The 27,623-nt window shown below is 44.2% G+C and overlaps 1 protein-coding gene across 6 annotated transcripts; it reads right to left on the bottom strand.

Annotated features, from left to right (window-relative positions):
* Window positions 1–56: 56 nt before the first annotated feature.
* Window positions 57–27,623, bottom strand: LOC104057327 (merlin). 6 transcript variants are annotated; one of them, XM_054085329.1, is made up of 21 exons: window positions 27,294–27,623; window positions 26,769–26,872; window positions 26,138–26,366; window positions 23,081–23,656; window positions 21,598–21,715; window positions 20,373–20,498; window positions 19,907–20,029; window positions 14,603–14,686; window positions 13,239–13,307; window positions 12,937–13,019; window positions 11,648–11,723; window positions 11,082–11,219; window positions 8,804–8,878; window positions 8,228–8,341; window positions 7,709–7,831; window positions 6,929–7,146; window positions 5,677–5,779; window positions 4,804–4,931; window positions 4,051–4,201; window positions 2,625–2,834; window positions 57–1,636 (listed from the first exon to the last, which is right to left on the bottom strand). In XM_054085329.1, the coding sequence occupies exons 5-21, from the start codon at window positions 21,685–21,687 to the stop codon at window positions 1,601–1,603; spliced, it is 1,947 nt and encodes a 648-aa protein (XP_053941304.1). In that variant the 5' UTR covers window positions 21,688–21,715; window positions 23,081–23,656; window positions 26,138–26,366; window positions 26,769–26,872; window positions 27,294–27,623; the 3' UTR covers window positions 57–1,600. The 6 variants fall into 6 exon arrangements, with proteins under 6 accessions (XP_053941304.1, XP_053941300.1, XP_053941302.1 ...); XM_054085325.1 differs by having other exon boundaries at window positions 23,410–23,656; window positions 27,294–27,619; XM_054085327.1 differs by having other exon boundaries at window positions 23,410–23,656; window positions 26,769–26,838; window positions 27,294–27,619.

Raw genomic sequence — 27,623 nt, 5'->3', positions numbered from 1 at the left:
ATGTTCACTCCAGACGTGTTACTAATGAGTGGAAACTGAAGCTTTTTATTGCATGTTATTCTTTTAATCTTAGTTTTTAGAAAACGATATTTAATAATGTTTTTACATCATAGGTCATATGCTCAACTGTGCCACTACTTCAGCTACAGCTGCACTTTGCTTCCCCACAGATTCCAAGACTCGGAACTGATGGTGAAACAGACACATAAACCCACACAAAACCATGTGAGTATGTTTTACTAATGAGGCAAACATTTTTCTGCATGCACCTCTGCAAAAGAAAGAAGTCCGTCTTTAGCAGACACCAACAGCATCTTGTGTCTTTGTCTATTTTGGAAGCTGTGCTGCACACAACTGGGAAACAAGTTAACGTAGGCAAAGTTTGCTGGAGTGCCAAAAGCAACAGAATGCTTGATCTAGAAAGAAACATAAAAGGAAGAGAAGCTTTGCATTCCTATCAAGGTTTCTCCAAGGAATGAGAAGTATTTGAAGATGTCCACTTCTACATCTGGAATTCAAAGCTGAGTTTTCTCACAGAGAAATGCAAATCAACTAAGCAAACCAAGAAACATTTGGGGAAGAAAAAGACAATATTTGGCAGGCAGACACTAAAACGTTCATAGAATCACAATGATTTCGGTTGGAAAGGACCTTAAAGATCATTCAAGCTCCAACCCTGCCATGGGCAGGGGCACCTCCCACTGGATCAGGTTGCTCAAAGTCCCAACCAACCTGGCAATGTGCGTGCACAGCCCAGAGAGCCAACCATATCCTGGGCTGCATCAAAAGAAGCGTGGCCGGCAGGATGACAGAGGGGATTCTTCCCCTCTATTCCACTCTCATGAGACCCCACCTGGAGCCCTGTGTCCAGTTCTGGAGTCCCCAATTTAAGAAGGAGATGGAACTGTTGGAACAGGTCAGGTCCAGAGAAGGCCACGAAGATGATCTGAAGGATGGAGCCCCTCTGCTATGGCAAACTGAGAGAGTCGGGGTTGTTCAGCCTGGAGAAGAGAAGGCTCCAGGGAGACCTTAAAGCAGCTTCCAGTACCTGAAGTGGGGCTACAAGAAATCTGGGGAGGGGCTTTTTGCAAGGGTATGTAGTGACAGGATGAGGGGGAGTTCAGCAGCTCTCTGGGAGTCGTGTCCCATGGAAAGGGCCAAAACTCTAAATCTATTGTGTAGGTGAAGGCCAAGCTCACATATATTTATTTTCTCATCCCAAACATCTCCTGAACACTTGCTGCCTAGCATCTTTTCTACAAAATTACAGTACCATACTGGTAAGTCAGTGTAAAAATATCTGGGGGAGGAGGTTTTAGCAAAGTATAAAGTGTTTCTTCAAAAGTGCATAAATAGTAAACGACACTCTTCTGTGTTTCTACGTTTGCCATCGTACCAGCCATTTCACACCGGCAGTTTCAGTGCTCCCAGCTTACGTTATCTGCTTGGAAGCTGAATGGCACCAGTTGAATTATGGTACCATGTCTCTTATGTTGATGCCCATCAGCAGAGCTGTGCAGCATCCTTGGATAGGTGCACTTTGCAGCAGCCAGAAAGATAATCATCAGGTTCTGCCAGTCTGGTAAGGAAACAAAAGACTTCAAATGTAGATCACATCCGAGTCGTGCTGCTGGACCTACAGGTAAATCAAACAGGAAGCATTAGTTTCACCCCAAACTCCTGCTTAAAGCGACGCAAGTCCTTTTGGTCCAGTTCTTCCTTTAGAATCATAGAACGGTTTAAGTTTGAAAAGACCTTTAAGATTATCGAGTCTAACCATCAATCCAGCCCTGCTAAGTGTGCCACTAGACCACGTCCCCAAGTATGACACCCACTCATCTTTGAAACGCCTCCAGAGATGGTGACTCAACCACCTCCCTGGGCATCTTCTTTCAATGCTTGACAACCTTTTCAGGAAATAAATTCCTTCTAATATCCAACCTAAATCTCCATAATAATATATGCAGTTTTATTCATAGAAAACAGCAGCAAACACATCAAGCTTTCTTGATTCCAAATACTTTGCACAATTAGCATGCCTAGAGAAAGCCGATTTCCTTCCCACTGTTCAAGACAGCGCGCCCTTACAGTTTTTAATGCAGACCAGATTCTCCATTCTAATGACATTTAACAGCAGGTTGTTTTTTATAAGACCCAGCTCAGCTCTTCAGGACTCTCTGACAGGGAACACATTGGAAGAGAACTGAACTGTTGGAAGCCTAAGCATTTAAGGGTATTTTATTCCCTACCCCTTAAAACCAGAAGACAGGCACAGTATGTTTGATGCTCTCTATACCTGGGAGCACATTCTCATTTCCAGTTGATACAAATAAAATGTAACAGATCCTTCTGCTGCACATGGGCACCTCCATTGCAGTTACGAAGGCTTTCAGCTTTGCATTCCAGCTTAGATCATAAGTGAGGAAAACCAGGTGGCCTCAATCACAAGCACTCCCGAACGGTGCATCAGCGCAGGGTCTCATCCAACAGCCATGCACCTACCCGTCATTAGAGAGCCTGGGACAGAGCTGGACAAAAGAAGTCCCAAACGCCAGCTATTCTTTACCTCTCTGAACTCTAAGATCTCAGTCAATATTTGGGAGATTGCTTACAAATCCGACTACCTTTATGATCTGTTTTCTGCTTCCGGTGCCCACGCTGTTGGCAGTCAAGGAATTTCCTTGCAGCGATGACTTCTCCGCTGGTCCTGCGTGTTGAGTTTTGTTGGTACAAGGCCAGCTGCTTGTAGTATTCAATGAGTAAGCAGGGAAAGGTCTTTGAAGATTTATATCCAATGAATCTCCTGTTTCAAAGGCTTTCATCCACGATGGAGTCTTCAAAAGAAAAGAACATATGGAAATTTAATGCCCTCTCTATATCAACACTCATTAAGCCAAAAGGAACATCAGATGCGTAGTTAGAAAACAAAGGCCATCTTCCCTCATAATTTTTCAAGCCTCCCTTCCCTTTCTCTAAAACCATTGACTCGGGGTCATTTTTGCTACATTTGGAACAACCTGGAAAGACAACAGCAGCTCTCTTCTTGCAGTGGTTGAGGAAGAGCCTGGAGCGCTTATAGAAATAACAAGAACTTACAACAAAATTTGGCTTTGGTTCCTCATTGTCTTAAAAAGAAATACACTAAGACTTATGACTTTTAGCAACCACAAAGCACATGAATGAGAATGTGATGCAAGCCATGAGGAACCATATATAAATATATTAAGTTACAAAAATTTAGTTTGCCCCAAGACCTTAAATCCTTCATGCAATTTCATAATCTGTACAATAAGAGGATTCTTTTTTGCTTCTAGTATTGGAATCTCATCCAGGAAAAACTACTTAGGTTTTGGGTTGACATGGATTTTCCTTGTCTGTGTTCACACTATTGATGTTTTACTATCAAGAGTAAAAAAGTACGTGCTTGAACTGAAACACAGCAGCTACCTTTGGCATACCCACACTGTTCTGGAGCGGCCCCCCTTGAGCACTGGGGGCAGTTGTGGGGCCACAGGATAGAAAGGATCTAAAGGTACTGGAGAGCATCCAGAGGAGAGCACGGAGATGGAGAAGGGTTTGGAGGGGAAGACTGTGAGGAGCGGCTGAAGTCCCTGGGTCTGTTCAGCCTGGAGGAGAGGAGGCTGAAGGGAGACCTCATCGCACTCTGCAGCTTCCTCACACTGGGATGAGGAGGAGCAGGCGCTGAGCTCTTCTCTCTGGTGACCAAGGACAGGAGCCAAGGGAATGGCAGGAAGCTGTGCCAGGGGAGGGTTGGGCTGGATATAAGGAAAAGGTTCTTCCCCAGAGGGTGATGGAGCCCTGGAACAGCTCCCAGGGAAGCAGTCACGGCGCCAAGGCTGACAATATTCCAGAAGTTTTGGGCCAAGGCCCTCAGTCCCACGGTGTGAATGTTGGGTTTGTCCTGTGCAGGGACAGGGGTTGGACTCGGTGATCCTTGGTGGATCCCTTCCAGCTCAGGACACTTGATGGTTCTAGGCTCACTTTCACGGTTCATGAGGAAAAGGAGTGGCAGGTATAAAGGGTACATACATTTGCTAAGGAGCGATCCAAGGATCCCAGTACTTCATTCCAATGACAGTAAAGCCCAGACTGTTTTTCTTCTAGTTTCAAAGCATGGATTTCAGATTTCAGCTCTTTGAGCCTGTCCTCGAATTTTCTGCTCTTTTCTAAGTAGTCTAACCTGCAGTCCACATATTGGAGACAAAAAGCTTATTGGCATGACAGAGCTCAGGAACAAGGGGGCGTGGAAGAGAGAGAGAGAGGAAGTTTTGTTTCATTTTGCGGTTCAGATAGGGAAAATGAAGTCTGGAAAGTGTCAGCCTGACTCCCCTGGCCCAGGGAGAAGAGAGTTCATTTCCACCCTTCAGCATTCACACACTTAGTAACGTTTTACCACACACTCCCAGACCAAGAGAGGAAAAGCCTCTCAACGTATTAGATCAGAGCAATATCATACTTCAACACTAGAGGGAAGCTTCTGTCCTCTAACATTCCATTACTCCAAAGTACTTTGCCCCTGACAAAATGCTCTCCAAGACAGAAAGGTTCTGGACTTGTCATGGTTTGATGCCACCAGAACTGTCTTTCTCTGTGTAAACAGCTAGCCTTACGCAGACATAATCTGCACCAACTCAGTAACAGGACTCTGGCCACATGTACAAGTAGGAGGCCATCCTGAGTTGTTAAAACATTGAACTGTGATTCCCAGATTGTTTTTTTTTTCCTTTCTGTACTTTCCATGTCTAACATTCTCATTTATTTACACCAAATGCATACTGATACCTCTCTTTCTCTATCTCAAAGGACAGTCTCTTGAGGTCAATGTCCTTCAAATCCAGCTTTATGGATCCTTTGTCAAAGTTGGCCTCTCTGGTGTCAGTTGGTGAATATTGCGGGTACTTGACCATGTGCTGAAAGAGATAACACAAGCACTGTCATTAAGATCTGATTGTTTTGACTTCCGCGTTATCTCCCCAGCTTGTGCAAGAGTGCCACTATGAGCCATTTCCTGAGTTACCCATGGATTCTGAGACACACAAATGATCCTGCAGCCCTTCCCCTAGATCTGAGTGGCCCCAGATGAACTGCTGAAGCTCATAACCCACAGATCTAAGGGCAAAGAAGTATCCGTGCGACATTCCTATATATTTCAGCGGAGACTGGAAACCCATTTTCAGCAAGACTGGAGCAGAAGGAGTTGGGGCACACAACCCTAGCACAACCCTAGTTGGGGCACACTGCCTCTTTGCTGGAGACAGCTTCATCTGCTTTGTCTAAAAACACTCATGGATAATTCACATGCTAGGACAACACAGCTGGCTTGCTATGACCACCTCCACAAGCATTGCCTGACTGAGATCACAGAGTCTGTGTGATTAGGCAGGAATGCAGGCAAGACAATCCCTGCTCCCAAACTCCCTACACCAGTCTGTTTTTAACTTTTGTCTTGCTTTTCTTATCATTCTGACTCTCTGCCCTGGACAAATACAACTTCCATCCGAGCAACACTGTCCTTAAGCACCAGTTGGTCCTACAGGTGTTCGTTCCAGGTGGATGCAGACATGCCGCTACTCAGCTTGATGGGAGCTATAAAAATGCAATCAACATCTGACTATCTCTGAAGATAAAGTCATGCCCAGTACGACAGAAACTTACAGGATAATTAAGCCTGGTTATGTCTAAGAGTTTCTGCTTTGCTTTCCGTTCAGCCTCTCTGGCTTCATGCAGATCTTGTTTCAGATGCTCTGCTTCCTTGGCTCTGTTAAGACAAATATCCTGATGAGAATGGTTGAGGATTTCCATTATAAAGCAACACATGGATTTCAGAGCTGTGCACCTCGCTAGCTTCCAAAGAACAAGATCCATCACTGTGACTCCTATACTCAAAGACATTTGTGGTATGGTGGTCAAGTGGAGAATTAACTGGACATAGTACGACACATACTTTCAAGGACAATTCTGCACAAACTAGATGAAGTGGCATGTTTTTCCTACTCCTGATCTCCATGGGCTCAGTTATCGCCTGCTGATACAGATCCTCCTCAGAGATCCTCCCTGAGGTGGGGAGAGGTGCAACATATCTGCTGTTGATTTTGGAAAGCCTTTTGGTGGAATCCTAAAAATGGTAGAAGGACCTCAATAGCAAAGTTAAATGCTCTCTGTCAACACTGCTCTGGCCTGAATCTTCAGGCAGCACAGTGTTACGGAACATGAAAATACTTAGAGTGGTTTTGTATTCCACATGAGTTTACCTAAGGCCTCAAGATGTGCCAGGGGAGATTTAAGTAGGATATCAGGAGGAATTTCTTTACTGAAAGGGTTGCCAAGCATTGGAAGAGGCTGCCCAGGGAGGTGGTTGAGTCACCATCCCTGGAGGTGTTTAAAAGACTAGTAGATGATGTACTTGTGGACATGGACTAGCAGCGGACCTAGCAGGGCTCAACTGATGGTTGGATTCGATGATATCCAAGGTCTTTTCCAACCAAAACCATTCTATGATTCTACCTGGTTTACATTTAAAGATTTGAAAGGGATACCAGAGACAATCACTCCGTACTAATGAATGAAAACAACCTCCTGACTCTCAGGGTATACAGATCGGTACATTTAGATAACAAGGTAGCCAGTGCTCTTTAGATAACACTAAATCAAAAATCCTTCTGCATTTTGGATGTTTAATGCTAAACATCTCTACAGCCTTGCATATGATCCTCTGTAAACTTGTTGACCTCCACCACAACCAGCGGTACCAGCTGGAACAAACAAGACACAAGAAGGCTTAGTCACTCTGAAGTGTTGCTTGGGGACCAATCCCTCCCTCACGCATTTAGGTCTGAGAAAAGCAGCACTATCTCTCCACCCAGGCATCCCAGCAGAGACCACGCAACCCCACTCAAGTAAATGTAACCTCCGGTCAGACTCTTTCACCAGCTTCACTGCTATCAGCTCTGCCTCCCGCATCTTTTGCTCCATCAGGCGTTTCTCCTCCTTGGTTTTCAGAGCTGTGATTTCCAGCCTCTGTCGCTCTTGCTCAGCTTCCGCAGCATTCTGGGCCAGCAATTTTGCTTCTTCTTCAGCGATCTGGGCTTTCTCAGCCAGCAACTCCGCTGCTTCCTGGGATCGAAGCTAAGAACAAAATTTTTCTTAGTTACTCCATCCAGCATCTACAAAATCATGCCTGCAGACAATGAGGATGAGGACATATGTTCCTATAAGATCAAGTGACAGACATATTAATCCTTACAATAAAAAGTATAGTAAACATAATTGCAGGGTGTTCCTTCTCTGCTCCAGAACTGCCTAACTTTCCCTCCTGACTTTCATCTCTACAAAGCAAGGAGACATTTTCTTAGTGCTGGACCAAAAACTGATGGGGGGCCCTTCAGTTGCCAGTGCACCAGGTCCCTTTCTTCCGGTTTCAGCTCCATGGTTGCTTCCTTTCTCCCCTTTTTACCTGAAGAGAGCATAGTGAAACAAAAACAGGGAGCGAATGGCTGAGGGCAAATGGAGAATATGGAAGATGAGAGTTTTCCCAGGTATCACAGCACACCCTCTTCACCAGTGGTGAGAAACTCCTCCAGCCTTGCCTGAGCCATAATTCTTAGTGTCTCACAGGAGCCATAAGAAATGCTTCCAAAGCAATAAAGCCCATCACACACAAGAATATTCAGACTAATGCACTACTCACCAGGGCCTCATTGGCCTGCCTGGCTTCATCTTCCAGCTGGAAAAGACGCCTTTCCAGCTCTTCTTTGGCTCGCTCAGCTTCTTCTCGGAGCTGCTTCTCCCTGGCCAGCCTTTGATTCTCCATCTGGAAATAGAACAAGCAACCCTACATTTGTGGCTTTGCAGCAGAAGCTCATTGGAGGCAGCACGGCAAGTGAATCTAACGAAGAGTAGACTCGTATACACCAGAGATGAGATGCTGAAGCTGCTTGCTACTCTTACAGGTAGCACTGGTTATTTCACACTGCTGGAAGAACACTTGCATCAATGTGTTCTGTACCCCAAATCTCTGCAATCACCTATCCAGTTTCACAAATATCTGTTGCATCCTCACATGCTGCATCACACTAGAGCTCTTCCCACATTCAATCCTGCTGCACTTTCTCACCTCCCACACATATATTGATGCAATGCATGGACAAGGGCACCAGCTGGAATAATAATCAGTGTCTTCAGCAACAGAGGAGCAGAAAGAATCTACCTTTTTCCTAGCTTTTTCTTCCCTGGCTTGTGCTTTCATTTGCTGGATCTCTATTGAGTCCACTTTTCTTCTCCTCATAAACAGGTCATGGTTTCCGATGCACAACTGCAAAATCTAGACAGGAAAAGCAAAGCAAATGTGATTTTGAGGTACTTGTGCCCCAGCCAGAGGGACAAAAAGGCCCACACTGGCCTCAGAGGACAGAAGCTGACATTTCTGACTATAGCAGAAGTGCTGGCAGTTGCTTCCCTTCCAAGACAATCAGCACCCAGGGCAGGCTCATACCCAGGCATATAACAGTTTAGAAAAGTTTGTCGTAGGATTAGGGGTTCCTTCTGTCCTTCATCCTCCTCTGGTTCCATTTTCCGGCTAAGATCAGTCAACAGATCCAGGCCAAGAAACGCAGTGCTCCCTGGCCTCTCCGCAGGATTTGTAATCGCTATTTCTCACTAAGATATCAGTCATAGAATGATCATAGGGTCATTAAAGTTGGAAAAGACCGCTAAGATCATCCAGTCCAACCGTAGCGTCAGCATCACCAGGCTTAGTTTTAAAGAAAGGAAGCATGGCACTTACCAACTTGTTCACTTTGAGTTGAGAGGAAAAGAACTTGAAGACTTCAGCTTTTTTATCGAGAGGTTTAATAGTTAACTGTACCGGCAAAAGAAAAAAAAAAAAAAAGAAAAGAAACAGTGAGGAGGAGGAAAAACAAAGCTGAAAATATTAATACTAATGCAAACTTCAGCCCATCTCTGTTTCTCTGCAGGGAAGCGGTGATTTATGCCACTAATGTGGAGAGCGATGCAAAAATGTTTTGCTCAAAAGAATCCAAACAAGGGCTGCTGTTACCCAGGTTCCTCACGTGCTCTGGTAGCAGACTATGTTAGAAGATAAAGCCTCTCACAGACCCACCCCACAGCCAGTTTGGATGGTGGCTTTCCTAATGACACCACCTGGGCATTGCAGCCTGTCCTACAGACACTGGAACAAGCACCCATTATCAGGACAACAGATTACATCACTAATCCCCAGAAGCAGTCATGTTCTTAAAATCAGGGAGATGTCAAACACCTCTTTGGAGTTATTGCAGGTGTATACAGAACATATTGAGGGCCTTAAGGACTTGCATTCAGTTCTGGAGCCCTCGGCAAAGGAAGGAACTGTTGGAGAAAGTCCAGAGGAGGCCATGGAGACGATGCGAGGGCTGGAGCAGGTCCCATACAAAGACAGGCTGAGAGAGTTGGGGTTGTTCAGTCTGGAGGAGAGAAGACTGTGGGGAAACCTTAGAGCAGCTTCCAGTACTGAAAGGGGTTCCAGAAAACCTACGGAGGTGCTCTGAAGCAGGGAGTGCAGGGGTGGGATGAGGGGGGATAGTTTTCAGCTAAAAGAGGGGAGATTGAGATGATATATGAGGAAGAAATGTTTTGCTGTGAGGGTGGGGAGGCCCTGGCCCAGGTTGCCCAGAGCAGTGGTGGCTGCTCCATCCCTGGAGGGGTTCCAGGCCAGGTTGGATGGGGCTTGGAGCCCCTGATCCAGTGGGAGGTGTCCCTGCCCATGGCAGGGAATTGGAACTGAATGGGCTTTGAGGTCCCTTCTGACGCAAACCATTCTATATTCCAACCATCAGACAGCAGTCCTGGAGCTCCTTATTTCTCACATTTTCAGCTTCACCTCCCAGGCTGGTCCCAGAGGACATGGAGGGCTCTCCACTGCCAGGTCAGTACCCACACTGTTTTACTTCATAGGTTGTGCTCTATTTGGCTGCATAACGAAATACAGCTCCATTCTTTAGCCTCTGTTTTCTGTGACTCAAAATTAGCTTCCAGTCTATCCCTATAATTCATTTGCAATGCGATCTATAATTTCAGGCCATCTGAGTCAGCAGATCTTAACGTCCTACAGCTCATTTCACCCCACAGGCAACGACTGACTGAATGTGTTGCCTTGTGAGGAGCAGGGCAGTGAACACATCACTGGATATAGAGGAGTTTTAATGCAAGGGTCCCCAATTTCTCTATAATAGTGAGTTATAGCAGCTTATTCACAGACCAGAGGGGAACTTTAATGTCCTGCAAGGACCAAAAACTTTTCAAAGGCAGAAATCCTGCAGGTTGCCCTGCCTGATATCATGCACACACATCTAACTCTGGACAGCAGATCTCATTTTCAGTGTCCTTCAGAAGGCCCACAGAAAACAGGCTGTGCTGACAAATTCCAGGTATTCCAGTACCAGTGTAGTGTTTCCTATTATAGCTGCCCCTGATATGTACTGAGACTAAATTTCATGGACTCCCCCTGTACTTTCTACAAGTAAAAGATGGGCTCTGAAATCACAGCGAAATTGTGATAGTAAGGCTGAAACCATGCACCGATGAACTGGCAGAAATCAGGCAGCAAACCATGTACGTCTCCCTGCATGTCTCCTCTTGCCAGCATGCTTCAAACCTCATCTACAAGGACAGTTTCTGCATATGAAAATGGCATTAAGCCTTCACGGATGATCCAATTGCTGCTGAGATAACTGCAGAAGCTATTCGCAGCAATGTTTATAACAGTTATCTTCTTCAGAGATCACTACACTTGTTTTGCAAAGGACAAGCAGCAGGGAAGGACCCAGAACAGTGGCCTCCACGAGTCCAGAATGCTCCAAGAAGCCTTTGGCTCCTAGGGGAACCGAGGTTATGCAGCACATCTAAAAGGCAGGTCTGTTTATCCTTAGTTTTGTAACAAAGCTCCCTAGGATTTTCCCCTTCTCCCCAAATTATTTAAACAGAGACAGCTTTCAGCCTGTTCCAAGAATCCCAGTCCACACCCATATCCGTATAAAAAGAATAATACATCAAAGCCAGCATACCTCTTTCTCACTATAGGAAATGTTTCTGATAGCACTCCACTCAAACGACTTGTTTGGAGAGAACCTGTTGTTAATGCTGTAGATGTGAATACCTTTGGCATCGACTCCCAGTAGGAGATCTGTATGGTTTTTATTTTGCTAAAAAAACAACAGATATCAGGAAAAGCCTTTTATGGTGACATTAATCAACTACAGACAAGAACTAAACTTACTAGAAGACATCAATATTTATCTGTATTTTTAGGAAAGTGGTATTTCTGCAAAATATTATGAATAGTGTCACTGCTAGCTAATAAACCCAGTCCTCTGAGTTGACTAGAGTAGCTCCAACTCCTAAGTTTACTTCTTCCCACCCAGAGCTACTCAAGACCTTTGTCATTAAACATTAATCGTAACTGTTTAATTTGCCTACTCATTTAGCAGGCAAGTCACCCAAGTCAGGACCATCAGCACACCTCCCACTACCAGCAGAGAAAAGCAAGAGTCCCAGTTCCAGCCCCCCTGGGGCATTTTAGGACAGTGTCATCACCTACAGCAATTGAAAACTGCTAAAATAAAGCACTTACAGCAATTGGAAAATAATTGACACCGTACATTTCCAAGTCTTGGGCAATTTTCAGGTAGTTCATCTCAGCTTCATCCCTACGAAATAAGGCAATGATTACACTTGAAAATTCTTTTCCAATCTCTCTATCTAAGCTGACTCTACATTTCCCTCTTAGAAACGAGCAGGCAATCTGGTTCTTTGTACCTTTAATTTTGCCGTGTTACTCTCAACAGCAGAAAGAGGATAATAAAACCAGCATCTCTACAGAATAAAGATAGTAAAATTATCCCTATTTTGAATTATGTGTGCTACAATCTTTATTAAAACTGTAGTCCAGTCCTGTCCTTGTTTAGCTTTGCCACTCCATCATTATTCTGTCTTGGAAACCTACTCTACCGTTGTTTTCCACAACATGGGGATGTTTCCTTCAGGAAATAAGAATTCATTGAGAAATAAGTCCTGAACAAATTCTAAACAGAGCTTTGCACAAATGCCAAAGAATAGTGAGAATCTCTCCACCTACCATTCTTCTCCCTTCAAGGTTAGGCATCAATAAGTCTTGAGGAAAATATTCAGTAAAAATAATGCTAAGAAGCATCTAGAACAGCCGAAGAGAAATGGAACCAAAATATTAGAAAAGGCTGCCTCTGAGGACCAACGGCTCCTACTTCTTGTTTCATTGAATTCCAGGCATGCTGAATGTGTTCGAAGCAGCTAAAGGTCCACATGGAGTAGCACAAAACTCAGTTCTGGAACTACAGTGCTGTGTCTTCCCTGTTTTGGTTTCTTGCTAAGGACACCGACGCCCTTTTGAGCCACAACGTTCACAGATAGCGACTGGCACAACGTGGCTCCAGAAAGGCAGGTGCTGTGTGGGGCAGACACAGCAGCAATTCCAGGTAGCTAAGGGCCTTCAATGAAAAGGGCAGTCTCTAAGGGCTCACTGCAATGCAACACAGCTCAGGCTTTCTGCAGGAACTGCTCTCTACTGGCATACGTGGACTTGGATGATACAGGACTCTTGCTCTAGATAAGTCAGCTTGTGAAACTCTGCAAGGGTCTTTGGCTTCTCTGTTCACTTCAAAGCAATATCACCTTATAAGCACTTGGAGCCCTGCACAAGACACTTTACCCCAGACAAATGGGTGTTTTTATCCTTAGTTATAAATTAACCTGTTAATACCACAGCTTGGAAACCAGTATTTCTTTGCTCACTCAACAAAAGTCAAATTCCACTGCAGACAGCAAATAACCAGTTACTGAAACACAGTAATACAGGATTTCCAAAGAACGAAATTATTTCAATACCTGGCAATACCCCTGTGCTCAGCATACCAAGCCGTAATCTTTTCTTCCCACATCTCTGCTGTCAGCTGATACTGCCTGAGGACCTACAGAGAAAGGAGGGAGTTTGGTTGCCTTCAAAGATAGAAATACATGTGCCCCTCTCCCAAGCAACACAAACACAGCTCTGCAGTTCACAGCTCGGTCATTTTGCCAAGTTCAGGGCAGAAACAAATAGTTTCTAATCCTCTGGTTAAGCCCACAGTGATACTTGTGCAGCAATGAGTAGATTCAAAGATTTGGGTTTATACAGAACAAGGACTTACCCTTTTGGGTAAAAGTTCATCATGGGCTAGAAAGCCTGGCTCATGAAAATTTGGGTCGTAGTCACCATACTGTCCCAAGAAAAGAAAAGATACTTCAGTTTTAGATGCAGAATCATAGAATGTCCTGAGATGGAAAGGACCCACCAAGGATCATTGAGCCCAATTCCTGTCCTTGCACAGGACAACCCAAACATTCACAACGTGGGGCTGAGGGACTTGATTTCTGGAATATTATCAGCCTTGGTGCTGTGACTGCTTCCCTGGGAGCTGTTCCAAGGCTCCACCACCCTCTGGGGAAGAACCTTTTCCTCATGTCCAACCTAACCCTCCCCTGGCACAGCTTCCTGCCATTCCCTTGGCTCCTGTCCTTGGTCACCAGAGAGAAGAGCTCAGCGCCTGCTCCTCCTCCTCCCCGTGTGAGGAAGCTGCAGAGCATGATGAGGTCTCCTCTCAGTCTCCTCTTCTTCAGACTGAACAGATCCAGATCCAGGGACTTCAGCTGCTCTTCACACTCTTCCGCACTAAACCCTTCCCCAATTCCATGTCCTTCCCTGGACACTCTACAGCAGCTTTAGAACTTTTTAATCTGTGGCGCCCAAACTGCACTCAACGCTCAAGGTGGAGCCTTGCTGATTGCATAGTTTGATTGTTTTGGTTCCCCCATATGAAGGCTAACACATAATAAACAGACTACTCTCATCTGAGCTGTCCATGGAAGTTACTTCCAGCCTTTGTGCCATGCACACGGCTCCAGTTCAGCCACTAAGGTGGCCCATAACCCTGGCCTTCAGTCCAAGCCTGCAGCTCTCCCTAACTGCACATATGAAGGAATCTCCCATGACCTCATACCCTTCTCTGCACTATGGGCTATGTTCAAGAGTGGACGCTCCCCAACTCTCTCCTGCGTACGTGCTGGGCTGCAGCAGAGACCCAGCCCTGCTCAGCGGTTGTGATAACCTCCTGCCACTGTATAAGTTTGCCTCTTGGTGGCATGAAGTGAACTGTGTTCTGAGAGACACTAGAAAGCATCACATCCTTCTATTGTGAGCTCTGGTATCGGCACCTGCTGTAACCATGGACAATATTTAAAACAACAGGAAATAATTCTAGCTGGGAGAAAAATGACATTAAAATGTTAGGACCAAAGAAACCCCTCTAAGTTGCGAAAACATAGTATCTAATACCAAAACCCCTGTGGCGGCACCTAATGCTTATTTTTCTAGCTGTGCCTGTACCTCCTAGGATGACCTGCTTCTTCAACAGCAAATTTTAACACTGTATGTTCTACATATCCCCATGTCTATGCGTTGGTTAAAAAAAAGAAAAAAAAAAATCAATGAAAAAGGGAATTTTTGTGCACCAACCTTGGCCTGAACAGCGTAAGAAGCCAGTAAAACTGTTGCTTCTGGAGAACAATAGATTTCTTCATCCAATATTTGTTTCTTAACCTAAATAAAGAGAAAAAAGGGGCAAGTTAAAGAAGCTCAAAGTCAGGACTTGAAATGAAACTAGACATGCTCAGACTATAACCTGGCACCAACCATCACCATTATGAGTTAATAACAGCAACAATAAAATGACACAGGAAGCCTTTGCTTAGCATTATGTTTAATAAACAAACAAACAAAAGCCAAACCTTTTGAAAGTTAAGCTGTCTTAATTCTAAGATCATAGAAATGCCAGTCAGCCACCTCCACACATCTATGTACAGAGTCCTGAAAATGAATGTCTTCTACGACATGTATTGTCTGCACTTCATTCCTTTAAACAATTCTTCTTCCTTCCTGTTTTGGAAAAGTTACTCTTATAAGACAGAGAACATCAGATTTTAGATTGGAAGGGACCTCTGGAGGGAATAGAGTCAAAGCAGATCCAATGAGACCACACTGCTCAGGGCTTTGCAGGAAATACTGCCCAGGAAAGACACAAACTGAGAATGATAAACGTATGTTCTCAAGCTTTCCAGACTAAGAGAATAAAGGAGAACCCATGAAGGAAAGAAAACTAATAGAGCACTTAATTTATTCAATTATGGTGGTCTGAGCACAGCAAAAATATAGGGGCTTAAAAATAAAAGTTCACCATAAATGGTAAGGAGCCTTTAACGTTTTTTTTTTTCATTTGAATAATCTATGATCTACCAAGATCAGAGGTGCAATAGCTTTCAAGACATTGCTTGATTTGAAATCAGTTGGGTAATTTTTCATTGAAAACCTAAAGAAGGAAGGGCAAATTAATCTTCACGACTCCTCTCAGGTGTAATGTAGTTAGCCGACTATCAAGCATAAGACAATAAAATTTTACGTAATACAGAGTCTTAAACATCTCCATACAGAAAAATTGCTTGAGAGAGCATTGAGCTCTCTTCACAAACACCTTTGGCACTGTAGGTCCTGAGAATTGAGATGAACCATCGAGGAAACGTTTCTTTTAAATTCAGTCTCTGGTGAGCACGATTTATAAACCTGAGTTATAGCACAGGGAAAATTCTTTCTAAGCTGTTAAAATGGAAAGAATGAGAAGATTGAAGAGACTTTTCTTCCAAATGGGACAGCTCCAGCGCTCATACTCCATCGTGCAAATCGTACATCTCAGGATTCAGAACAGCTTAAGATAACCCCCCCATGAGTGTCCAGGGTTTTTTTTTTTGCTCATCAGTTCTTACAAGGACGTTTGGTTATACTTCACGAAGGAGGAAATGACCTGATCCTTGAAGATACAACATTTATCTTTAGTCATTTACATTTATTCACACATTTTGCAGAAAGCTGTTACGCCACATTAATCTGCGAGTGTCTGAATAGGCAGTAGAGCTGAAATCTGGAGGCATCTGGAGGCAAGATGTCCATACATGTTTTTCCTATTAGTATCCAGGTGTGATCTTAAGTTCTTATAGTCAGGAAGCCTTGCAAGTTCGAATTTGTTTCAGTCTTGTTTTTCTACTTTGGAATGAGAAGAATTTGCTAATTGCCTATCTGCTCGTCAAGGCAGGTTCAGGGAGAAATGAAAGCAGTGGAAAAAAATCAGGATTAAAAGACTAGGAAAAAAGATCTGCCCCTCTCATTCCTTTCCAAAATTAGCTTAAGAAACCCATTGCCAAGTGGTTAAGGGTTCTGGATGAAGTTCTAGTTGGTACATTAACCCTCAGAACAAAAGCATTTCCCCATTACTTCATTAACACATCTTCCTCAAGGACAAGTGTATTTACTGTGTTTATTTACAGACGCAGACTGAATTTATTCTGTACCCCCAATCTACTTGCGCAGACACGTACTACTGAAAGCTACCTGAAAAAAGCAACACACCACAAGGCTGGAACTTGCAGGGGACTCCACAGCAACGCAAGAGAGAAGCTGGATTTCATAGCATCATAGAATGAGATGGGCTGGAAGAGACCTCAAAGCCCATCCAGTTCCACCCCCTGCCAGGGGCAGGGACACCTCCCACTGGATCAGGGGCTCCAAGCCCCATCCAACCTGGCCTGGAACACCTCCGGAGATGGAGCAGCCACCACTGCTCTGGGCAACCTGGGCCAGGGCCTCATCAAAGAATTTCTTCCTAATGTCTAATCTAAATCTTCTCCCTTCCAATTTAAAGCCATTGTCCCTTGTCCTGTAACTCCAGGCCCTTGTGAAAAGTCCCTTGTGAAAACTCCAGCTTCTTTCAGTACTGGAAGATGCTCTAAGGTCTACCCATAGCTTCTCTTCTCCAGGCTGAACAGCCCCAACTCTCTCAGCCAGTCCTTAGAGAGCAGAGGTGCTCCAGCCCTCGGATCATCTTTGACAACAGACATTGAAACAAACAGCTACTCAACGAGTGACCATCCAAAACTCAGTGCCTGTCCACCCACTGCTACAGCTAGTTGCTGTAGCTACAGAGCCACAGCATGGCTTTGCTTGGCTGATGCATCTTTACTTTGCTAACAAAGCATTGCACTCCAAGAATCTGCTCCTTCATCTACTTTTTAATGGAGTTAAGAGAGTCCTAATAATTTCTGTGGCAAAAGAAAACCAATTAATAAGAAAGCTAACTCTGCAAAGCCACTGGCATCAGGGCATGTGTGGGGTGGGCTTAACTTTATTATTTTTGCTGTCCTTCATCTCATGGAAATTTGTACATTTGGAATAACCACAATGGTGCTCATAGAGCTAACAACTCTGCTCTTGAGCCACGGTACTGCTGTCAAGCAGCTGCCCCTACAGCAGAGCTGAAATGGGTTCTATTATCTCTAACAGATTTTTGTTGGGGCTGTGGATATGCTCTCGTACTTTGCCAGCACAAGTAGCAGGCACCCAGTTCAGCGGGGTAGGGAAGACAACTCAAACTGGCTAATGCGACTGGCAGAAGTCAGTGTGTGCAAGTCTGGACATCTCAGAAGAATACCAACACCACACCAAGCAAACAGCATTCCTCATCCAGCGCCTATTAGATGCAAAGATGCCTCCAGACTGTCTTTAAAAGGATCACACATTGTGGGGAATCTTCTGTTTAAAGTCACAGAATCATAGAATTGTTTGGCTGGAAAAGACCTTTGAGGCTAAACAACCCCAGGTCCCTCAGCTGCTTCTCATAAGACTCATGCTCCAGCCCCCTCACCAGTTTCGCTGCCCTTAGCTGTCTCATAGCCACGTATGCTGCTCCTCTCCTTCCGGAACTTGCTAGGTGAGCAAACCTACATTTCAGGACAGCTATTAAATTCCACGGTATTTTTTCCCTACAATTCAAAAGGAAGACCTAAAAAGGACATGTTAGGAAGTTCTTGTTTTCTAGCAACTAGTGCTTCTACAGTCGCACACAACAAAATCTCCCAGTAACCACCTGGACTATTTTTAGGAATTCACAAGTTTTGGTTTCAGGGATAGGTATTATTCTACCTACAGCTGATATAGGTGAAAAGCTTATTGTCCCCAGGTGCTTATCGCCATTCCTTCCCTCCTCTCCACCTTCACAACTGCCACCATAATTGTTTGTGTAGTCCCTCCCACACACAGTGTGAACATCTAATAACAGGTCTCTTCTAATCCTGCTCATTTTGAACGAACTAGGTTAGGGAATGCTTACACAAGAGGTTACGCCTGCAGGTCTAAGACAACCATGACAAGGAGCTTTTGCGACTCTCTTCATCCAACTTTGCAGCCAGAGCAGATCAGGTGACTGTTGCCAAAATAACTTTCGAAGCTGATAAAAATGACGGCGTCATTTTGTACTTCTCAGCACTGATTAGGTAGGGCAAAACCCCTGCAATTCTTCAAGCAGTGCCAGCCTCGCAGGTATTTTTTTTTTTAACGCATGCTATAGGAGCAAAACAAGTCTGGAACATCCAGAAGTGGAATTATCACCCAAACTGCTAGGTCTAAAAGTCATTTTACATGAAACTACAGGTCTCTGCAATTTACCTCCCATTCCTAGCACAAAGAGTAAGAGGAACCATCAAGAGAACAAAAATCATAGAATCACCAGGTTGGAAGGGACCCACCCGATCATCGAGTCCAACCATTCCTAACACTCCCTTAAACCATGCCCCTCAGCACTTCATCCACCCATTCCTTAAAAGCCTCCAGGGAAGGTGACTCCATCCCCTCCCTGGGCAGCCTCTGACAGTGCCTAATGACTCCTTCTGTGAAGAATTTTTTTCTGATATCCAGCCTGAACCTCCCCTGGCGGAGCTTCAGGCCATTCCCCCTTGTCCTGTCCTCTGTCACTTGGGAGAAGAGCCCAGCTCCCTCCTCTCCACAACCTCCTTTCAGGTAGTTGTAGAGAGCAATAAGGTCTCCCCTCAGCCTCCTCTTCTCCAGGCTAAACAACACCAGCTCTCTCAGCCGCTCCTCGTAAGACTTGTTCTCCAGCCCCCTCACCAGCTTCGTTGCTCTTCTCTGGACACTCTCCAGAGCCTCAACATTCTTCTTGTGGTGAGGGGCCAGAACTGAACACAGTACTCAAGGTGCAGTCTCACCAGTGCTGAGTACAGAGAGAGAATCACCTCCCTGGACCTGCTGGTCACACTGTTTCTGATACAAACCAAGATGCCATTGGCCTTCTTGGCCACCTGGGCCACTGCTGGCTCATGTTCAGTCGCCTGTCAACCATTACCCCAAGGTCTTTGTCCTCCATGCTGCTCTCCAGCCACTCTTCCCCCAGTCTGTAGCACTGCATAGGGTTGTTGTGCCCCAAGTGCAGGATCCGGCATTTGGCCTTGTTAAACCTCATCCCATTGGCCTCAGCCCATCGGTCCAGCCTGTTCAGATCCCTTTGCAGAGCCTCCCTACCCTCCAGCAGATCGACACTTCCTCCCAGCTTAGTGTCATCTGCAAACTTGCTGAGGGTGCACTCAATGCCTTCATCCAGGTCATTGATAAAGACATTGAACAGAGCTGGACCCAGTACTGAGCCCTGAGGAACCCCACTTGTAACTGGCCTCCAGCTGGAGTTAACTCCATTGACCAAAAACCTGCAGAACACGACCAACATTCAGCTTACCAGGACACAAAAACACAGCAGCCAGGAGAGATGTTTCTATTTCATGAGAATGAGATTGTTGCAGGGACACTGATAAACCTGAAGCCAGCAGCATCATTCTGAGACCAACATTGTTCGGAAGATCAAAGACAATACAAATGGACTGGGGTAAATACAGAAGGAATTAATGGCTGAAAAACCCTGTTGCTCACCTGTAGGAAGAATAAATGCTGGGTAATTTCCTGTAATAGTTCCTCTTCTACCTTCTCAGGGTAGAATTTAGCCAAAAAATTAAAGCTAATGGGATCTTCTTTGGGAATTTCTTGATCTAAAACCTGTTTAAAGATAAAATAAAATCAGCAGCAAAACCGGTACATAAGTGTCTTAAACTAATATTCCAGAGAAAAATCAGAAAGCGGCTGATAATCAACTTGAAGTAGCTTTTAGAAGGAAGGGCAATGCTGAGCTTTAATCTAATAGCAATTAGGTATATAGTGGTGATCAGAGTATGATAGGTGAGGTCAAATGTGATAGAAGCAATCAGACCAAATAACACAACAAACTGTAGCTGGTATAATGTTTTAAAGACTAAAATTATAAGTTGTCATATTAACATGTTCCTGTAACTCCTGAGCTAAAAGTAGTCAACAGAAAATAGCTATTTTTTGTTTCCTATACCTTTTTGTCCATCTTTAACCAGGTGCACATTCCTTTTATCGTGTACTGCAAGCCAAAGAACCAGGTCTCCCTTAAACCAAGTGCTCGGCACACCAGGTCAAACAAGTCCTTTCCTTTCCACTTCATCTAAAAGAGAAAGAGATAATTAAATAAAACATATATATTGTCAAAGAACTTGCTCCATTTTAGTTACAGAAACCAGGCTACCATTTGTCTTTCTCCTCCTTTAGCTTTTCATTTGAATACACCTACTGCTGCCTACAGCAAAGGTGCAATGGTTACACTGCTTTGCCTCCCCTTCCTCTTCTCCAGAGGAACATCCACAGAGCAGCTGTAGTCAGTTAGCAAAGCATCACATGCTTTATGAGCGCAGGGAACGCAGATCACACTGCTGGTTTCCTAAGACACAGCAGGGCTTTACTGAGATCTGTAAAAACCTTATCTGATAGTTCTCACGAATTTGAGAGACTGAGAGAAGGCCAGAGGAATTCGAAGAAGTGTCAGGACACCGTGTAGAAATGTCAGACGGTGAAAGCAAATCCACCTTTCACAGACCTCGGCTATTTCAGTGATGCCAAGCCTTATAGCTACATGGATACAAATGAATAGAGCTTGTCTTAGAATCGTGGAGCATTTTGGGTTGGAAGAGATCTTGAAGCTCATCTAGTTCCAGCCCCTGCCATGGGCAGAAACACCTCCCACTGGATCAGAGGCTTCAAGCCCCATCCAACCTGGCCTTCAACACCTCCTGGGCAACCTGGGCCAGAGCCTCCCCACCCTCACAGCAAAACATTTCTCCCTAAGATCTCATCTCAATCTCCTCCGTTTTCAGCTCAAAACCATTCCCCCTCATCCTGTCCCTGCCCTCCCTGATCCAGAGCCCCTCCCCAGCTTTCCTGGAGCCCCTTTCAGGACTGGAAGCTGCTCTAAGGTCTCCCCTCAACCTTCCCTTCTCCAAGCTGATCAAACCGAACTCTCTCAGCCTGTCCTCATAGCAGAAGTGCTCCAGCCCTCGGATCATCTTCATGGAAACAGCTTTAAAGTTTGAATAGTCAGAGTCGTTTAACAGAAGAATGTATCTGAGACCAAGAAATCCATTGTTTATAAAAACAATAAGTCAGTTTTAAGACTGTCCATGAATAGATAATCTGAACTTCTCAAATTTATGTCTTGCCTAAACGAAGTTCAATCTCCATCTTTCTAGCATTCTGCTCAGGACTCTTACCTCACAGCTGAACTCCATCTCAGCATCCACGGTTATAATTTTGACTTTAAAAGTCTTTGGTTGTTTCTTCTTCAGGCCTCTGATGGACATATTTTTCAGTTTACGAGGATAGCCACACCTGAAACCAAACACGCATTACATTTTGGGCTGGAAATTCAATAACATTTTCTTAGTGAGATTCCAAAGTCAGATGAGTTCAAACATGCAGAATAACGTCACCTTGAAATATGCATTTTTCTGTCCAATAAGAAAGGGTGTTGAAACAAATCAAAAAAAAATTTAGTTTACACTTTAAATTTAATTTGCTCCTTAAAATAAGTTGCTCCAAGATGTTATCCCTGTCTCTCCTCAGACTGCGGCAAACACTGGATTCCACATTGCTAGAAAGAACTTCATGCAGGCCTTACATGATCCAGGGGCCTGACTCTTGTTATGGCTGAGGACTTCAGCCGTACGAAGTAACTTCGTTACGGCTGAGGAATCTCCAACCCAGCCCTCGCACTCCATACAATCGATTGTGTATTGCGACAAAACTTGGCAATGGATGAATGCTTACAGTTTCATAGAAGTAATACCTGGCTTTTGAATAATGCCAACAAATATGACATCCGTAGAGAGAATCAGGAAGAGAATCATGGAATGGTTTGAAGGGACCTCAGAGCCTATCCAGTTTCCCCCCCTGCCATGGGCAGGGACACCTCCCACTGGATCAGGGGCTCCAAGACCCATCCAACCTGGTCTTGAACCCCTCCAGGGATGTGGCAGCCACCACTGCTCTGGGCAACCTGGGCCAGGGCCTCCCCACCCTCACAGCAAAACATTTCTGCCTAAGATCTCATCTAATCACGTCTTTTACATATCCATGCAAAGTTCCCTTTCTCAAAGGTCTCCACAGTTGTACCTACAGCAAACACATCAGTTGAAGTCCTGCTTGTAAAACACACAGCAGGACACTGCATCATGCAGCAAAACTTCATGATATCAAAGCAAACTCAGTCTTTTTCCATCAGTTATGGCTCCTTGAGAAACCACATCATTAAGTTTCTTTATAACATGAGATCTTAACTCCCTGAAATGATACAAATGCCAGGAATATATGCAGTGTAATTAAGCAGAATTTACCACCTTCTGTTGGGCATACTAACTCAATGATGAAAGTTACTTAGAATACAAGACTTCCCAGCGTCTTTATGAAATTAATTTCATTTTGCAAAAGCGTACAGAAAATCCCTTCCCAAATCTTCTATTCTAAATGCAACCGACTGCATGCCATCAAGAAAATTGATGAGACACACTATTTCTGCAGCCACAAGGGCTTTGTGGATTTCAACCAAATGTTGAAGGTTGGGGTTAAACGATAGCGTGAATCTGCACTAGACAGTTCTTGGATGTTTATTTCTGAGCACAGGAAATCAGCCAGTAAAGTTTTCTTCTTGATTTTAAGTTATAAAATTAACAATCTAGTTAGTAACTGTGAACTTACAGGTCACGAAGGAGACTAAGGCATTCTTGGTTTCCTACACTAGAAGACTATTCCAGTGTGGCAGAATTCCAGTCTCTCCTTAAGAATTCCAAAACAAAGTTTTAGCTTAAACTGAAATGTTCCATTTGTCTGCGACTTCCAGGTTTTTATAAAATATCTTGTCTCCTTCTTTGCTCCTGAGGAGCTCTAGATTGGCTGGCAAACATGCTGATTATTTTCCACTTACTTACTCATCCAAAAAGTTCAAGTAGCTAAATAGGAGGTAAAACGTAAATGGAAGCTTTTCAAATTGCAGGGAAGCTGAAGCAGAGAAGAGAGGAGTTTGTTACCAAATCATATGGGCTTTGGTGGCAGAGTTGAGACCAAGTACTTGAGACAACTCAGAGTGAGGAGGAAAAGCTCTGGAGGAAACTCATCTTTCTGACACCACTGAGACCAGTTGAGGAGTCCTCTCCCTCCAGTTGGCTCTGGTACAGCTCCTGCCAGAGTCTTGTTCAGTTCAGGGCAACGCACTTCAGGAAAGGTAATGGGCTAAGTGGAGAGAAGCCAAGGGAGATCCAAGGGCTAGAAAATAACCTGTGGTAAAACAAAAATACTGGTTAGGACTGTGAAGAAACAAGGGTGGCAAGACATCGTAATGTCTGCTCCTGACTGCAATGGTTAGGACAAGGAAAAGTGGGCTTAATTGAATTAAGAAGCATGAACAGCGAGGCGAGGGAGGGGATTCTGCCCCTCTGTTCCTCTCTTGTGAGACCTCATCTGGAATACTGTGTCCAGTTCTGGAATCCTCAATGTAAGAAGGATATGGAGCTGTGCGAACAGGTCCAGAGGAGGCTACAAAGATCATGCAAGGGCTGGAGCACCTTCCCTACTAGGACAGGCTGAGAGAGTTGGGGTTGTTCAGCCTGGAGAAGAGAAGGCTCCAAGGAGAGACTAAAGCTACCTTCCAGAACCTGAAAGGGACTACAAGAAAGCTGAGGAGGGACTATTAATAAAGGCTTGTCATGATAGGATGAGGGGGAATGGGTATAAACAGGAGAGGGGCAGATTTAGACTAGACATTAGGAAGAATTTCTTCACCATGAGAGTGGTGAGGCCCTGGAACAGGTTGCCCAGGAAAGATGTGGCTGCCCCATCCCTGGAGGTGTTCCAGGCCAGGTTGGATGGGCCCTGGGCAGCCTGATCTAGTGGGAGGTATCCCTGCCCATGGCAGGGGGGTTGGAACTGGATGGTCTTTAAGGCCCCTTCCAACCCGAACTATTCTATGATTCTATGGATTGCAGCTAGGTTGCACACTGAAAAAAAAATACTAACAGTAAGAACATTACAGTGCTGGAAAAGCATAGGATCGAATAGCTGTCTTTCTGAACAAACTGAAGTGTGGCAGCATCTGCTCCCACCTCAAGACCACAGGGAACCACATCCCCCCAAAGCACCCTTCCCAAACTGGTCCTGCCACCAGTGGAGGAGAGGTGATCACACTGCCAAGAACCAGAGTAAGCCAAGGGGCTTTCGGGGAGGCACACCCAGAGCCCAAACCCATCACTTCCAGGGCACCTCCTTCGCCTTGGGAAATTTTCTTTCATAGAGTGAAAACCAGATCTTGCCACAGAGTTTCCTCTAATTTAGGCAACATCTCAGCACACACAACTGAGCAGAGTGCAGGTCCTTTCTATTTTGCATAGAAAATATTTTTAGTTGAGGGGAAAGGAATGTTTAAAAACCAAGAAATGACCACAGAAGTCGGTGTAATGCAACCACAGTAATATTGACATGGAAAGCATCCTGTGAAGGCATCCAAAAGAGCAGCAATTATCCCAGTAATTGCTTGAGCTCTAACCTGCAAGCTCCAACACAGCTAACAGCAAAATCCTGTTTTAACATGTACATTCTAAAGGTCTTTCCTGTCCACTTTTCTTCAAAATGACAGATTTACTGTCAATAATTGTACCACTGGATCTAGCAGTTAAGGCATGAGAACTACAAATTACTATACAGTACTGAAAACAACCCCTTCTACAGCTCTAGAAGAAACACCAATGGCAGAAGACAAAGGAGAAAAAGGCTTCATAATTCATTTTTAATATGTAATTTGAAACAGCCAATTGAACTAAACAGGAACTTGGAGTTAGGGCCAGTACAGACTATTCTCAAAGAGGTTCATATGGAAAATGCTGAATAGATAAAACTGAACAACTGCAAAGAATGTACTCATTTTCCTCAAAATATGGCAAAAACACCAGAGCTCTTCATTTTGACTTTGAAGTTCATTCTTTTTTTCATATAACCTGGTTGAAATGACAATATAATTTGTTCAACGTTTCCAAAGGCATTTTTTTTTCCTTCCCAGAATTTTTATTCCATGGAAAAGTACATTCTGACTCACAGCAAAAAGACATTTTTGAATATCAAATTTTCCCAAGAAACGCAAACTGCATTTTAATCGATAGCACTGGTAAAGAAGTAGAGAAGATTTCCACGCTGGATAGCTTAAATGTATGTCAGACGCTGACAACACAAGCAAAAGGACTTAACAGTCAAGTTTTTAGAATAATAAACCTTTTCAAATAAGAGAAATCTTGCCGAATAAGACAATCTGGGTTAGCAATCTTTTGTTTAAATGCAAAAACAGTCTATTCTCTAGATCCTCACTAATAACTTTTGACTGTGAATCATGTGCAGCTTCTTTCAAGGCACAGTTTCTGCCACTGAGCGCCAGTGATTTATTTCTGCAGGGATCTAAACTCAAACCCCAGAAGCAGCGAAACGTGATAGATCAGCATATGTCATAACCTTTCCAAATAACACGTTAATCCAAATTAGGGTGGGGTAATAACAGACTCCTGCCCAGCCAGGATCTGGGAACAGAGAGTTCAGGAGCTGTGAGTGTCCACAGCTTCTCCTGCACCACATGAAAACCAACAGAAAGATGGTAAAGGCTTCGCTTGACGAGGGGAAAAGAAATGCAGTGATGGGGAATAGAATTTGCAGGAACTAAACGGTCCTGATTCTGCCTTTTAGCATGTTCATAGCTAAGATGAAAGAACTGACACCTACCAGCTCTGGTGGGATTTAGCTTTCTATCTTCTTGACAAGGAGAAGCCAGTGCCTGGGCAAAAGGTGGGGTTGCGAGGGAAACTGGGAACAGCAGGCAACAGCGAGAACTGGCAAGGTGACTCTTGCAAGGACTGATGCTTATCTATATCCCCACACTAGGTGGGCAGTCGTGTTACACCATAGACAAAATGGAAAATAACCCACACATCGATACCACTGACAGTATGAACTGCAAATTAGAGAGAGAAAATTAAATCAGCATTCCCCCCCTCAAAGAGCTCAATAAATCCACCAGAATCCAGTACATTAGAGAAATACCTCAACAAATAAGCTGTAATTAATCTTCCCAAGAGTGAGAGTACAATCTACTTTCAGTTCAGCATTTCCAAGGTGAATGGATGGTTTGCTATAAATCTTTCCCTTCCCATGGCGTTTGCTCTCAGTGACAACTGTGCATGAAATTGCATCTGATCATACCTTGGCTAGACACAAGCAAGCAAAAAAGCCGCTGTTTGCACATACACAAAGCCAGCAGCACCTTTATAAGGTGATACCTCCCTCATCTCAACTGCAGAGAAGCCAGGAATTAATGGCAATTGTGAGACCCCTCTCTCAAACCCCCAAAACCAACCTGTCCTTAAGGATCAGCACATGCACAGGGTCAGCAAGTGTGTCATCATCCAGAAAAGTCCTTCCAGGAGCTGGAAATACAAAACCCTTGGGACTGCAGTGTGGCTTAAAGAAACAAAGTTTGAGAAGCACTTTAAGAGTCACCAATAGAAGATGCTTTATTTTTTATGTAATGCTGAAGTACATTAACACAGACATCACCGCAATCTGAAAGCCTCCTGTCATTGCTGGAATATCTCCTGCAGGTCTCAACCATCAAGTCCCTTGACTCATTCTGTTTCTCCTGGTTCCTGATTTTCTACGCTTAAGCTCAGAAATTAATGCAAGCAATTTTAGCGCAGACAATCCAGGAAAAGCGTTGTGAGTTTTTACAGTTGTTGACTCACATTTCTGCCTGTGTTCCCTGCCCAAGTACCAATTTAAACAAAGAATTCAGCTTTAAAAGAGGTCAGCAATATAAAGGGTTTTCTTACCTCTCAATCTATAAATAAGTTATCTAAAGTCACCAGCTGGAATCAAGACTTACCTCACAACTGATTTTCTGAATGAAGATAAGGGAAAAAATTCTTTTTAATCCAAAATTCCATATTTTTCAGCAGACATCAACATCCAGCCCTCACGAGTTCTGCCACTGAAAATACAATCCAACAGCAACTTCTATATTTGATCCCCTTCCCTTTGTTTTCTATGAACTGCAGCAAGTTAGCGCCCTCTGAAAAATCAAAGAATTGCTTTCCCAGGTGATATGGAAGGCTCTTAACCATTTCCTGCCCTTGCCAGCGAGACTCCTCCTGGCTTTTCTCCGCTGTAATTCAAGCAACGAGGTATTAAATTAACAGATTTTTTTCGAATTTTG

Source organism: Cuculus canorus, chromosome 20, assembly GCF_017976375.1.
Source record: "Cuculus canorus isolate bCucCan1 chromosome 20, bCucCan1.pri, whole genome shotgun sequence".
NCBI classification, from domain to species: domain Eukaryota; kingdom Metazoa; phylum Chordata; class Aves; order Cuculiformes; family Cuculidae; genus Cuculus; species Cuculus canorus.
The sequence above is the reverse complement of the archived record's forward strand: the minus strand, read 5'-3'. Positions and strand labels throughout refer to the sequence as shown.